At 42.8% G+C, this 15270-nt stretch overlaps 1 protein-coding gene across 6 annotated transcripts in view; it reads left to right on the top strand.

The window, feature by feature from the left end:
* LOC132833266 (microtubule-associated protein 9-like) overlaps nucleotides 1–15270 on the top strand; it is a 207597-nt gene that overhangs the window by 51622 nt on the left and 140705 nt on the right. For all 6 annotated transcript variants that reach the window (XM_060851426.1, XM_060851425.1, XM_060851421.1 and 3 more), the window contains one exon: nucleotides 5990–6164. In XM_060851426.1, the coding sequence (XP_060707409.1) occupies nucleotides 5990–6164 (175 nt within the window). The remainder of the gene's footprint in view (nucleotides 1–5989; nucleotides 6165–15270) is intronic.

Raw genomic sequence — 15270 nt, 5'->3', positions numbered from 1 at the left:
GAACCCGGGTCTCTGGCACTGTGAGGCAGCAGTGCTAACCACTGTGCCACCATGCTGCCCCTATATCTAGGTTGAGTAGGTTAAGTTTATTTTCATTAGTAAAAAGGAGATTGAGGGGGGACCTGATTGAGGTTTACAAGATCATGAAGGGAATTGACAGGGTGGATAGAGACAAGCTTTTTCCTAGGGTGAAGGATTCAATAACAAGAGGTCACACTTTCAAGGTGAGAGCTGGAAAGTTTAAGGGGGATATACGCAGCAAGTACTTCACACAGAGGGTGGTGGGTGTTTGGAATGCGTTGCCAGCAGAGGTGGGTAGAGGCAGGCATAGTAGATCCATTTAAGATGCACCTGGACAGATGCGTGAGTAGGTGGGGAGCAGAGGGATACAGGTGCTTAGGAATTGACCAACAGGTTTAGACAGTATATTTAGATCTTCTCAGGCTTGGAGGGCCAAAGGGCCTGTTTCTTAGCTGTAAGTTTTCTTTGTTCTTTGACATGGGCAATAATTTTCTCTCCCTCCAGGGCCCAAAATACAGATGAAGGAGGTAGATGTAGGGGCAGCATGGTGGCTCAGTGGTTAGCACTGTTGTCTCACAGTACCAGGGTTCCAGGTTCGATTCCAGCCTTGGGTGACTGTCTGTGTTGAGTTTGCACATTCTCCCCGTGTCTGCGTGGGTTTACTCTGGGTGCTCTGGTTTCCTCCTTTAGTCCAAAGATGTGCAGGTCAGGTGAATTGGCCATGCTAAATTGCCTGTAGTGTTTGGTGCATTAGTTAGAGGGAAATGGGTCTGGGTGAGTTCTCTTCGGAGGGTCGGTGTGGACTTGTTGGGCCAAAATGCCTGTTTCCACACTGTAGGGAATCTAAAGATCTAAAACTATACTGTCTCTCTGAGCATTTTGTTTTGGCGGGGGTGGGGGGGAGGCAGGACAACACTGGATGCTTATGCTATTGGGCATTCCTCTCCATCGGGCCATCTATGAGCGAACATTACTTCAATGCCATATGAGGAGGCATCACATGTCAATGACAGATCTTGCTTGGGATCATAGTGTGCCAACACCTTACAGGATGATAGAAACCAAAATAGAAATTGCTGGAAAAGCTCAGCAGATCCGGCAGCAGCTGTGGAGAGAAATCAGAATTTACATTTTGGGTCCAGTGACTCTTCCTCAGGCAGCCATTTTCTAATGGAATAATGTTGAGCCAATCTAGGTGAATCTTTGCCACATCAAATTTGGACCCGAGCCTTTTACTACAATCACTGGTAACTGAACCAGCTGCTTCTCATAAGAGTCTGGAGCCGAAGTTGTATCTTCAATCTGTAAGGGATCTCCGGCATATGTTCTCAATCTAGCCAAAGTCATGCCCAAACTGAAGAGTTGGGGTTCAAAGTGATTTTATTTAAAGTGATGGTCTGCCATCACTGAAACAGTATATTTGGAGAATGTACAAACTCAACACAGACAGTCGCCCAAGGCTGGAATCGAACCTGAAACCCTGGTGCTGTGAGACAGCAGTGCTAACCACTGAGCCACCATACATCTACCTCCTTCATCTGTATTTTGGGCCCTGGAGGGAGAGAAAATGATTGCCCATGTCAAAGAACAAAGAAAATGTATGGCTAAGAAACAGGCCCTTTGGCCCTTCAAGCCTGAGAAGATTCAAATATATCCACGTCCATTTGAACCAGGTGACCAGTTCACCAAATATTTATTTTGATTGGTTCTGATTTGGATGCTGATAAGCAATTTAATTGTTCTAAACCAGATTCAGGTGGATTTTCCAAGGTGTGTGCTCTCCTGGATAGCAGCCGATGTGTTCTCTTACTCAATTTAGATTAAGTGGGACTCGTCTACTGTCCCAAGTCCACATACCGACAGCAACTACAGTGGCTTGCTGGCCAGAACTCTGAAAAAGTTTTAACCATTTGGCTGAGACTGGCTTGTGTTTTTGGGATCTTGCTGTGGCTGACCCAGAGTCACTGTTTTCAGGATATGTCCTGAGTAAGATATTGCAATTGCCTCAACCCATGTTTCACAAGCTCAGTCATGTTCAGTGCCTTTTTGAAGTCAAGTTGGGCTTCAGCTGGTAGGCATTTTTTCATGGTCATTGATCCCACATTCCAATACCATCTCTCAGCATCTCATTAAGGCGTAAATCAAAGTCACATGCCTCTGCCAGTCATCTTAACCTTGTCAAAAATCCTAACACGAATTCCCTTGGTTCTTGAATTGCGTAGTAAAACTGATAGCATCTCAGAATTAGAGGAGGCTTGGTAATATTCTTTAACTAAAACTGTTAACTCTTCAAAAGCTTTAGTATCTGATGTCTCAGGGAAAGTTAGGCTCTAATAACCGCAAAGTTGTAGGGACAATTTGCATCTTCTCCAATGTCATTTGCCCAGAAAAAAGTAACACATTCTTTCGCCAAACTGGGCCTAGTCTTCAATGATCTGATCAAATGAGTCAAGCGTCCCAAATAACAGCATGATGGTAGAAATACTTACCCCCAACTCAAAAATGACTGTTGCGAGCGAATTTTTTCAGGTGTGCTTTTCTCTCATTGCCATTGAAATAACTCCACAGGGGCTGGTATTCCATCATGTCCACCCTTTATGTACATGTGGAGAGTCCTTGATACTGAACCAACTCCCTCAGGGCCAGCTGTGAGAGTGAGCAGGTTGTCAATCCTGTTTTTTTTCCCACAACAATCCTGTTTTTTTTCTTTTTTTTCAGTAGTGCTAATTATTCCCCAGCACCCATGGTGTGCGTGTGCAGGTGTGAGACAGAAGGTGCACGAACCTTTATTCAATTTCCACCACCAGGAAGATAGGAAAACACCCAAGTGGCCAGTGACAAGTAGTGCCCTTCACAAAAGGCAATGCTGTGTGATCAAACAGTGAAGGGGACGGCAGGGATTAAATCAAAATCGAGTTGGAGGGGGAAATAATGCACTCCCTGCAGCACCCACCTCTCCCTGAACAACTCCAGGGACAATCCTGTTCTTATCTGTCAGCCAGGGCTCCCTGATTGGGCAAGATTAACAGCCTCATATTCTGTGATGTCTACTTGACTGACTTTGACTTTGTTACAAACATTATCCATACAAGGACAGTCAGGCTGGTCTGGGTGAGCACTCCATGGCGTAGAAATTCTTTGGACACATGACATTGTTTGTCAACTGTTATTCCTTTGGTTTTCTGGTATGAATGATATTTACAAGAGTTAGATCTAGGAGTATAGCTTTTGGTAGCCTCAACATTAATGGACCTGGATTTGAACATTAATAATGATTTTGCAAGCTTCAGCAACTCTGATAGTTCTCTATCTTTCTCCATGCTTTCTGAGATAGTTGGTGACGGCAATATTCTCAACGATTTGTGTTCTTATTTCAATTTCTATCTGGTCAGCTTTGCAACATTACATTTGACTGCTAGCAACCTCAGGCATGTGCATTATTGGTCAGTTGTCTCATTGGCCTTGTTGTCTTGTGCATCTGAATATTATTGTCATGTGCCTTTTATTTTCCCTTGACATTAAATCATTTTGTAGTTGACTTGCAGTCATTTTGGGGCAGATCAGTGGCTCAGTGGTTAGCACTGCTGCCTCACAACGCGAGGAACCCAGATTCGATTCCACCCTCGGGTGACTGTGTGGAGTTTGCACATTCTGCCCGTGTCCATGGGGATTTCTTCCGGGTATTCTGGGTTCCTGCCACAATCCAAAGATGTGCAGGTTAGGTGAATTGGCCATGCTAAATTGCCGATTGTGTTCAGCGGTGTGTAGGTTACCAGTAGAACTTACTGATAAGTTAATTGGGTTCCATCACTTTGCAATTGGAAGTTGGAAGAAAAACAGGTTCAGGTTCTCGTGCTTTGGCAACATGAACACAACTTCAATGGACTTTGATATGACAGGGAACAGAACTGTGAACAAAATTGGAGCAAAAACAGTTTTGGTTAAGACTACTAACCATGAAAGGAATTTATTCATTGTGGTACTTGGTTGTATGGCAGATGGAACAAAGTTAAAACCTATAGTAATTTTTAAATGGAATATCCTGCCCAAACTAAAATTTCTGAAAGGCATTGTTGTCCTCGTCCCTGAAAAAGGGTGAATGGATGAAGGTAGCTTCAAGACTTGGAGTAGGAAGGTCTGGAATATGCAACCAGGTGGACTTAGAAAGGAAAAGGCTTGCTGGTTTGGAATTTGTTCAGCTTATGCAGAGTGTAAAGTGTTACTGCTGAACAATACTGAAATTGCAATGACTACTGGAGGCCTTATGAGCATGGTGTAGCCACTGGATGTTAGCGCTAATACACCACTTAAGTACTTAGTATGGAAGGAATGGGAACTTGGATTCAAGAAGGAGAAAAAGCTTCACAAAGAATGGCAACATGCGTGTGTGTTGTACAAATATCCTCAATAGATGGCCTGACCACCTGCTGCTATGCCTATTAGCTCTAGTACATATGTGTAGACCTACATGCACTTTACGGTACTGATGACTGCATCATTCTACCATAGCAGGCAGAATGGAGACAGTTATTTTAGATTAGATTAGATTCTCTACAGTGTGGAAACAGGCCCTTCAGCCCAACAAGTCTACACTGACCCTCCGAAGAGTAACCTACCCAGACCCATTTCCTACTGACTAATGCACCTAACACTATGGACAATTTAGTGTGGCCAATTCACCTGACCTGCACATCTTTGGATTGTGGGAGGAACCCACGCAGACACTGGGAGGAAGCCACACAGACAGTCACCTAAGGCTGGAATCGAACCAAGTCCCAGGCAATGTGAGGCAGCAATGCTTACCGCTGAGCCCCCATGCTGCCCGTATTTTGTAGGTAAATATTCAATAATGGCCATAATTCTTTTTCCTTTTGTTCTTTACTATTTTATGTAGAGATCTGGCTCTTGTTTGTCCATTTTTTGACTCATGCCAAGCATGAATTTCATCCCCTCGAAAACTATTCCTCGTGTATAAGTCGACCCTCTAGTTTCAGTTTCAAAAAGTCATCAAAACTTGACCTATACATGATTATATATGATAAGTGGACCAGATGGATTTTCCCCAACAATTGACATTAGTCTCACAATCATCATTAGACTCTTAATCCCAGAGTTTTACTGACTGCAAATTCCGCCTGCCATGGTAGGATTCAAATCTGGATTTCTAGATTAATAGTCGAGCAATAGTATCACAAGCTCATCATCTTTCCTTCAACTGTGATTGAACTGTTTAAAATAAAGCTTGTTAAAACTGAGCAGCTTGTGAAATGACACTCAACTGAAAATAGTTCAAGGCCTCATAAGAATGGCATTGAGTGATGCTTTATTTGCATTTCAGGTGGAGGTTGAATCTCAGTCCTGAGCCTGGTCATAAACTATCTCTCTGAATGTTCCTTTCTGTGAATTAAAACAGCCTAATCATTGTAATCTTACATGTGCTTCATCAGTCCATCTTCAAGTATGTGAGAATATGAATATTTAGTTCCAACCACAAGTAAAAATGCTGGATCTCTTGATTGCACTGTCATATACTGACACAATAGGTGGTACCAGCATACTGAATCACAAGATACTCAGACCACTTATAGGATTACACAGCATCATTGTAACCAAAAGAAAGTCAGAGGGAAACATCTTAAGTAACTTTGCAATGTCAATGGAGAAACAGAAATTCAACTGTTCTGCACATGATTTTCCATGCCTTACTTGGAAATCCTGTCGTGTGGGGTTGAATCTCTGACATGCATGCCTAGTGGGTGAGACTTCCTGTAATAACTTTCGCCACCTATCAAAACAGCCAGAAAAAAAACATGAAGTATCCAATCTCGATTCAACAAGTAATATTTAAATGCATTTATTCTGGGTTGTTTCTTCATATCTTGAATTGTATATCTTAATTAAACTTTGACGTGATCTACGTGATATATAATTTCATATCCCAGTAAGTTAACATTTGCTTTTTCTACAGGCCTGTGAGTTCTCTAAAACAGACCTTTGATCGTTCTCTTGTTGGAAAAAGTCCAAGATCCAGAACAACAGAATCTCGATACTTGGGAACATTAGAAATCTTGGACACAAAGTCTTCAGGAAATGCAACGTTTAACTGTGAAACTGCAGACACAATCAGAGCATCCATATATCAGGTGATCAGTAATATACCAGTGAATATTCTGTGTTATTGCTCAGTTATAGGGGGGTATTCCTTTGAACTGTTTGTTATAGACTAGGTCAGACCCCCTCAAAGCATTTCAAGGAAGTAGCTCTGACCGTAACTTTGCTAGTTGTTTTAAGCAGGTGTAACACAGATATTCCAGGAGAGATGCAGCTGGTCAAACCACTTAGTTTTAACCAAACAGAATTTATATACAAGGTTACCAGATAAAACACAAACAAAAGAGAACAGAATACCTAATAACTTACCCTATCCAAAACCCCCAGCAGATTATCCCAATTTACTGATGCTGTTTCAAATACTTGCAATAATCTCCATGAACCTTGGCAAAAAAAGGTACAATCAAACACTGGGTCTTACAGGAGAGAGATGGCAGACAGAGAGGATCAGAATGGTTCTGCTTCTTTCATGTAGCTCTTTCTTGGACCAGCAGCCTCAAAACTGCCTGACTGCTTTCAGTGAATAGCCAGACCCAACTAAAGAAAAGCTGAGCTGGGAGAACTGCCCACTCCCCTTTTGTTGTACAAGTGTTTTTTTTAAGAGCTTGAAAGCCTTTTGCCTGATGCAACAGCTGAAAACTTAGACTTTTTCGAGTCTGTGTCTTTTGTGGCATCTTGAGAAAAAGCCAAGGGCAACCTTGTTAAAGGAACAGCATCGTTTCTCCCCCTGCCCAAAATAAACATCAATATCCAAAGACAGCTTCATTTTAAAATTCCTTGATCCTAAACAACAACACCCATGTACATTACACTGGAAATAAACATGCAAGCATGCCTTTGAATGCCTCATTTTCTCATTCAAATCTCGACAATGCATCAGCAATCGCGTTTTCTCGTCCTGCCACATGCACACCTTTCAAATTGAATGGCTGTAACAATAAGCTCCATCTACACAGTCTGGCATTTTTGTCCTTAAATTTCTCCACAAACATTAGTGGCTTATGATCAGTGTATATGATTGTTTCAGACATGTTATTGGTAACATAAACATTGAAATGTAACACTAACACCAAGCTCAAAGACTCCTTCTGAACTATTGAATATTTTTGCTGATGAGTGTTCAGTTTCCTGGAGAAATACCTGATAGCTCTTTCTATCTTCTCATTGTCATCCTGCAGGAGCACAGCACCGACACGCACATCATTCACATTGATAGACATCTTGAATGGCTTTATGTAATAAGGTGTGGCTAAGACTGGGCAGTGGTTAACGCAGCTTTCAGATTGTCCACAGACAGTCCACTGTCCACTGAAATGTCTTACCTTTCGTTTGCAATTCAGTAAGTGAAGCAGCCACATTGCTAAAATTTGGTACAAATTTTCAATAAAATCCACTCAATCCCAAGAACTGTAGGACTGCTGTTTTTGTCAATGATATGGGAATCTCCCTAATTTCCTTTGTTTTTGCATCATGGGGGGCCATTTATCCATGTCCAATAACATGGCCCAGGAAGGTGACCTGGGGTTTGGCAAAATCACTTTTAGCCAGGCTTGTCACCAAGCCTGCCTTCCGAAGTCGATGGAACATGTCGGATAAATGTTGCAAATGTTCTTTCCATGTGGGACTAAAAATCACCAGGTCATTGAGATATACGACTCAGTTGGGTAATCTGGCAATGACCTTATTGGTTGGTCTCTGAAAAGAGGCTGGTGCACTTTTCAGAGACAATATAGCATGACTTCAAACTGAAACAGTCCATTCGGCATTATGAAAGCCAAAATTGCCTTCTCTCTTTTGACAAAGGTACCTGCCAGTAGCCTCTGAACAGGTCTAACTTAGAAATATAAGTTGCTTGTCCCATCTTTTCAACACAGTCTTCTAAACACAAAATCAAATATGCATCAGTCTTTGCAACAGTCCACACATAACATAGAACAATACAGCGCAGAACAGGCCTTTGGCCCTCGATGTTGCGCCGACCTGTGAACTATTCTTAGCTCGTTTTCGAACCATTGGGTACCATTTGGTTTTGGCACCATTACTGTGGGTGAGCTCCAGTCACTGTAACTCATTTCAATTACATTGTCTTAGAGCATGTGGTTCAATCTCCTTCTGAACCTGTGTGAACTTTACAGGGTTATGCCTATAAGGATGGTGCTTAATCGGAACAGCTTTTCCTATATCTACATCATACATAATTAGGTTAGTACTTCCTAGCTTATTATCACATATCTTCATGGGATAGTAATAACTCTTACAGGTCATTTTGATTTTCCTCTGGAAGATAACTCAATAATTTATCCCAATTTTTGACAACTTGGTCATTTCCAATTTGATTTGAGGAATGTCCAATTCAAGAATCCTCTGAACTTGGTTCTTTCCTCTGTGTTGTAACCAATAACACAGTCTCCTTTCGCCTTCCTTCCCTGTCAAAATACCTTTTGGGCATATTCAAATAATACCCTCTGTGAGATTTCTTTCTGTCTGGAGTCTTTATCAAATAGTTCACCTCACTCAATTTCCTTTTGACTTGATAAGGTTAACCATACCTTGTTTTAAAAAATTCACCTATTACTGGAAACAACACTAAGGCCCCAAGTCTGATAGCAAAATTGCAAGTTTTGATTTCTTATCTGCTTCCTGGTTCATTGTATCTGTGATACTTTTAAATACTGTGTGGCCAACTCCCCTAAAATTTGACACAAAGTCCAAATATATTGTCTCTGCAAATTCCACTTCAATTTTCTTATTTGTGCTCTTTGATCTCGCATGTTCCAACTGGTGACATTGTGACCTCACTACCACACAGTCAGGAAAAATCCCAGGGTATGTGTCCTGCAATAGTTCAGTTGCCTGAGCTTCTACTGGCTTTTCAACCACAGCAGGCAGCACTCCTACCTGTGAACCAGCTATATTGTTAGCAAGGATAAATTGTATTCCTGGAGCTGAGAATTTGTCCAGTACTCCTATCGCGATTTCTCCAACTCTTCACTAGACACTAGCTTCACTTTATGTAATTGAGTACTTCTTGTCTTACTGTGAACTCCCATTACTAGGGAATTGTCATTCAGAAGTACATATCTCCTAATCTTTCAACATCACAAATTGAGAGGACTCTGTGTCTCTTCATATTGTAACTGATTTACCTGCTGCTCCTGGCCTATGCGGGTAAACTTTACCTTTGCAGGTATATGGTTTAAGAAGATTTGGCAGTTCCTCCTTAACCAATCTATGACCAGATTGTACATTTTGGTGCAAGCTTTTCTGCTTTCACCGTGCTTTCCAATACCACTCCAACAAAATTCATTGGCTTATCCTGTCTTCCTACATCCAGCTTCACAAGATTTTTCCTTACCCACCAATACTGTGATTTCATGTGGCTCACTTTACTGCATTGAAAACACCATAGCTTTTTAACTTCTCTTTCCCCTTCAAGGGTTTCCTTTTTACCTTTTTACTTTTGTTATCCTTATGGTCTTCACCAAGATCTACCTTTCCCTTTCCATACAAGGATTTCTCTATTCCCCCATTTTTATCCCTCATAGATTAAAATTGGTTTTGGAAGCCAAACTTTGATTTTTGGACCAACTCATAATCATCAGCCATTTCAGCTGCTAATCTTACTGTTTTAACTCTCTGCTCTTCCAAGTGAATTTCACTGCTTCACCAAGCAACTTTTTGAACTCCAGCAAAACAATTGTCTCTCTAAAAGTGTCTTAGGGCTCTACTTTTAAAACCCTTATCCACCTATCAAAATTACTTTGTTTGATCCTTTCAAACTCTGTCTGACCAGGGACCCTCCTTAGATTATTGAAACATTGTCTGTAGGCTTCTAGCACGAGTTCACATGCACTTAAGATGACTTTCTTCATCTCCTCATATGCCCCAGATACCTCCTCTGATAGTGTTGCAAATACTTCACTATCTCTACCTGCAAATTTTGTTTTGATCAACAAAACCCACATGGTCACTGGCCATTGCATTTGTCTAGCCACCTTTTCAAATGAGATGAAAAAGGCTTCCATATCCTTCTCATCAAATATTGGTACTGTTTGGATATAGTTAGGGGAATCGACAGGAGATCTTGTGGTCAGGATTGGGATTCCCGGAAGGTATGTTGCCTCCCGGTGCCAGGGTCCGGGACATCTCCGATCGAGTGTATAAGGTTCTAAAAGGGGAGGGCAAACAGCCAGAAATCGTGTTACATATTGGCACTAATGACATAGCCAGAAAAACGATTGTGGATATAAAAAGTGATTTCAGGGAGTTAGGATGGAAACTGCAAAGCAGGACGAACAGAGTAGTGTTCTCTAGTTTACTACCAGTGCCTACGAGGCAAGGAACAGGGAGCAGGTGCAGCTTAACACGTGGCTGCGCAGCTGGTGTAGGAGGGAGGGCTTCAGATATGTAGATAATTGGGATGCCTTCTGGGGAAGGTGGGACCTGTACAAGAAGGACGGGTTGCATCTGATCTGGAAGGAAACCAATGTCCTGGGTGGAAGGTTTAGCTCGAGTAGTTTGACAGGGTTTAAACTAGTATGGCAGGGGGTGGGAACTTGAGCTGTATACCAGAGGTGAGAGTTGATGCAGATGAGGCAATAGCAAGAGGTAGACCAGCTAGTGGGAAGGATTTTCCTGGGAAGGAACCAAGGGATCAGTTAAAGTGTGTTTGCTTTAACGCAAGGAGTATCAGGAATAAAAGTGATGAACTTAGAGCATGGATCAGTACCTGGTGCTGTGAGTTTGTGGCCAAAACAGAGACATGGGTTTCTCAGGGGCAGGAATGGTTGCTAGATGTTCCAGGGTTTAGAGCATTTAAAAAGAATAGGGAGGGGGGGAAAGAGGAGGGGATTTGGCACTACTAATCAGAGAGGGAATCACAGCTACAGAAGCTTCCATTGTCGAGGAAGATCTGCTTACCAAATCAGTATGGGTGGAAATTAGGAACAGCAAGGGAGCAGTCACCTCGTTAGGGGTTTACTACAGGCCCCCCCCAATAGCAACAGGGAGATGGAAGAAAGCATAGATTGGCAGACTTTGGAAAAGTGTAGACGTAGTAGGGTTGTTCTAATGGGTGACTTTAACTTTCCCAATATTAAGACCATAAGACAGAGGAGTGGAAGTAAGGCATTCGGCCCATCGAGTCCAGTCCGCCATTCAATCATGGCTGATGGGCATTTCAATTCCACTTACCAGCATTCTCCCCGTAGCTCTTAATTCCTTGTAACATCAAGAATTTATCAAAATCTGCCTTGAAGACATTTAGCGTCCCGGCCTCCACTGCACTCTGCGGCAATGAATTCCACAGGCCCACCACTCTCTGGCTGAAGAACTGTCTCCGCATTTCTGTTCTGAATTGACCCCCTCTAATTCTAAGACTGTGGCCACAGGTCCTAGTCTCCTCGCCTAACGGAAACAATTTCCTAGCGTCCACCCTTTCCAAGCCATGTATTATCTTGTAAGTTTCTATTAAATCTCCCCTTAATCTTCTAAACTCCAATGAATACAAACCCAGGATCCTCAGCCTCTCCTTATATGTTAGACCAACCATTCCAGGGATCATCCGTGTGAATCTCCGCTGGACATGCTCCAGTACCAGTATGTCTTTCCTGTGTCCCCATTTGGACACAGTACTCCAAAACTTTATAAAGTCTCAGTAGCACAACGGTGCTTTTATATTCCAATCCTCTTGAGATAAATGACAACATTGCATTCGTTTTCTTAATCATGGACTCAACCTGCATGTTTACCTTTAGAGAATCGTCAACTAGCACTCCCAGATCCCTTTGTACTTTTGCTTTACGAATTTTCTCACCGTTTAGAAAGTAGTCTATGCTTTTATTCTTTTTTCCAAAGTGCAAGACCTCGCATTTGCTCACGTTGAATTCCATCAGCCATTTCCTGGACCACTCTCCCAAACTGTCTAGATCCTTCTGCAGCCTCCCCACTTCCTCAGTACTACCTGCCTGTCCACCTAACTTCATATCATCGGCAAACTTCGCTAAAATGCCCCAGTCCCTTCATCCAGATCATTAATATATATTGTGAACAGCTGCGGCCCCAACACTGAACCCTGCGGGACACCGCTTGTCACCGGCTGCCATTCTGAAAAAGAACCTTTTATCCCAACTCTCTGCCTTCTATCAGACACCCAATCCTCAATCCATACCAGTAGCTCACCTCGAACACCATGGGCCCTCACCTTGTTCAGCAGCCTCCCGTGTGGCACGTTATCAAAGGTCTTTTGGAAGTCTAGATAGACCACATCCACTGGGTTTCCCTGGTCTAACCTACTTGTCACCTCTTCAAAGAATTCCAACAGGTTTGTTAGACACGACCTCCCCTTACTAAATCCATGTTGATTGGAACCTTCTTTGAGCAGAAGATTTAAATGGAGTTGTTTTTGTAAGGCGTGTTCAGGAGGGTTTCCTAACTCAGTACGTTGACAGTTCGACGAGGGGAGAGGCCATTCTAGACTTGGTGCTCAGAAACGAGCCAGGGCAGGTATCAGAACTTGTGGTGGGAGAGCATTTTGGTGATAGTGACCACAACTGCCTCACATTCTACAAAGCTATGGAGAGGATTAGGCAAAATGGAAGGATATTTAATTGGGGAAGAGGAAACTATGATGTGATTAGACGTGAATTAGGAAGCATGGATTGGGAGCAATTGTTGCATGGTAAAGGCACTATAGACATGTGGAGACTGTTTAAGGAACAGTTGTTGTGAGTGATGAATAAATATGTCCCTCTGAGACAGGCAAGAAGGGATAAGATAAAGGAACCTTGGATGACGAGAGCGGTGGAGCGTCTTGTCAAAAGGGAGAAGGTAGCTTACATAAGATGGAGGAAGCTAGGGTCAAGCTCAGCTCTAGAGGATTACAGGCAGGGGAGGAAGGAGCTCAAAAATGGTCTGAGGAGAGCCAGGAAAGGGCACGAAAAAGGCTTGGCAGAACGGATTAGGGAAAATACAAAGGCATTTGACACTTATGTGAGGAATAAGAGAATGGTCAAAGAAAGAGGAGGGCCGATCAGGGATAGTATAGGGAATTTGTGTGTGGAGTCTGAGGAGTTTGTGGAAGCCCTAAATGAGTTTTTGTTTCTGTCTCTATGAAAGAAACAAACTTTGTAATGAATGAAACCTTTGAACAGCAGGTGTGTATGCTGGAATGGATAGAGATAGAGGAAGCTGATGTGCTGAAAATTTTGTCAAACATTAAAATTGACAAGTTGCCAGGCCCAGACCAGATTTGTCCTCGGCTGCTTTGGGAAACGAGAAATGTGATTGCTTCGCCACTTGCGAAGATCTTTGCATCCTCGCTCTCCACTGGGGTCGTACCTGAGGACTGGAGACAGGCAAATGTAATTCCTCTCTTCAAGGAAGGAAATAGGGAAATCCCCGGCAATTACCGACCAGTCAGTCTCACGTCTGTCATCTGCAAGGTGTTAGAAAAGATTCTGAGGGATAGGATTTATGACCATCTGGAAGAGCATGGCTTGATTAAATGCAGTCAACACAGCTTTGTGAGGGGCAGGTCATGCCTCACAAACCTTATCAAGTTCTTTGAGGATGTGATTAGAAAAGTTGATGAGGGTCGAGCTGTGGATGTGGTGCATATGGACTTCAGCAAGGCATTTGATAAGGTTCCCCATGATAGGCTCATTCAGAAGGTCAGGAGGAATGGGATACAGGGAAACTTAGCTGTCTGGATACAGAATTGGCTGGTCAACAGAAGACAGCGAGTGGTAGTAGAAGGAAAATATTCTGCCTGGAAGTCTGTGGTGAGTGGTGTTCCACAGGGCTCTGTCCTTGGGCCTCTATTGTTTGTAATTTTTATTAATGACTTGGATGAGGGGATTGAAGGATGGGTTGGCAAGTTTGCAGATGACACAAAGGTTGGAGGTGTCGTTGACTGTATAGAGGGCTGTTGTAGACTGCAGCGGGACATTGGCAGGATGCAGAGATGGGTTGAGAGGTGGCAGATGGAGTTCAACTTGGATAAATGCGAGGTGATGCATTTTGGAAGGTCGAATTTGAAAGCTGAGTACAGGATTAAGGATAGGATTCTTGGCAGTGTGGAGGAACAGAAGGATCTTGGTGTGCAGGTACATAGATCCCTTCAAATGGCTACCCAAGTGGACAGGGTTGTTAAGAAAGCATATGGTGTTTTGGCTTTCATTAACAGGGGGATTGAGTTTAAGAGTCATGAGATCTTGTTGCAGCTCTATAAAACTTTGGTTAGACTGCACTTGGAATACTGCGTCCAGTTCTGGTCGCCCTATTATAGGAAAGATGTGGATGCTTTGGAGAGGGTTCAGAGGAGGTTTACCAGGAGGCTGCCTGGACTGGAGGGCTAATCTTATGAGGAGAGGTTGACTGAGCTCGGACTTTTTTTCATTGGAGAAAAGGAGGAGGAGAGGGGACCTAATTGAGGTGTATAAGATAATGAGAGACATAGATAGAGTTGATAGCCAGAGACTTTTTCCCAGGGCAGAAATTGTTAAAACAAGGGGTCCTAGTTTTAAGCTGTTTGCCGGAAAGTATAGAGGGGATGTCAGAGGTGGGTTCTTTACGCAGAGAGTTGTGAGAGCATGGAATGCATTGCCAGCAGCAGTTGTGGAAGCGGGGTCATTGGGGACATTTAAGAGACTGCTGGACATGCATATGGTCACAGAAATTTGAGGGTGCATACATGAGGATCAGTGGTCGGGACAACATCATGGGCTGAAGGGCCTGTTCTGTGCTGTACTGTTCTATATTTAAACAGATCTTCACCAGGTCTTTGGCTCCCATTGATTTGCTCATCCTCACACAGCTTACCTTCAGCCTTCATCTCCATCCTTTTAAGCTGACTTTCCTGTCTAAGTGCCAATCACGTAAGTTCAAAATCCTCTTCTTTCCTCTCCCTCCTTTTCTCTCTTCTCTCTCTCTTTCTCTTTTTGTTCTGCTAGTGATTTATTCTTTTTCTCTTCCATCTGCTTTTAAGCATAATTCAAACTGTTTCATTTCTGTTGCCTTTCCTTTTCTTTTGTCTCTAACTCGAAGGGCTCCTTCATTTTCAATTGAATTTTAGCCATTTCTAAAGATTCTGATGGTGTTTCCAGCAAATTTAAATGCTGAGCTATTGCTGTAATTATT

Source organism: Hemiscyllium ocellatum, chromosome 36 (genome assembly GCF_020745735.1).
Source record: "Hemiscyllium ocellatum isolate sHemOce1 chromosome 36, sHemOce1.pat.X.cur, whole genome shotgun sequence".
NCBI lineage: Eukaryota > Metazoa > Chordata > Chondrichthyes > Orectolobiformes > Hemiscylliidae > Hemiscyllium > Hemiscyllium ocellatum.
This window is presented reverse-complemented; position numbering and strand designations above follow the sequence as displayed.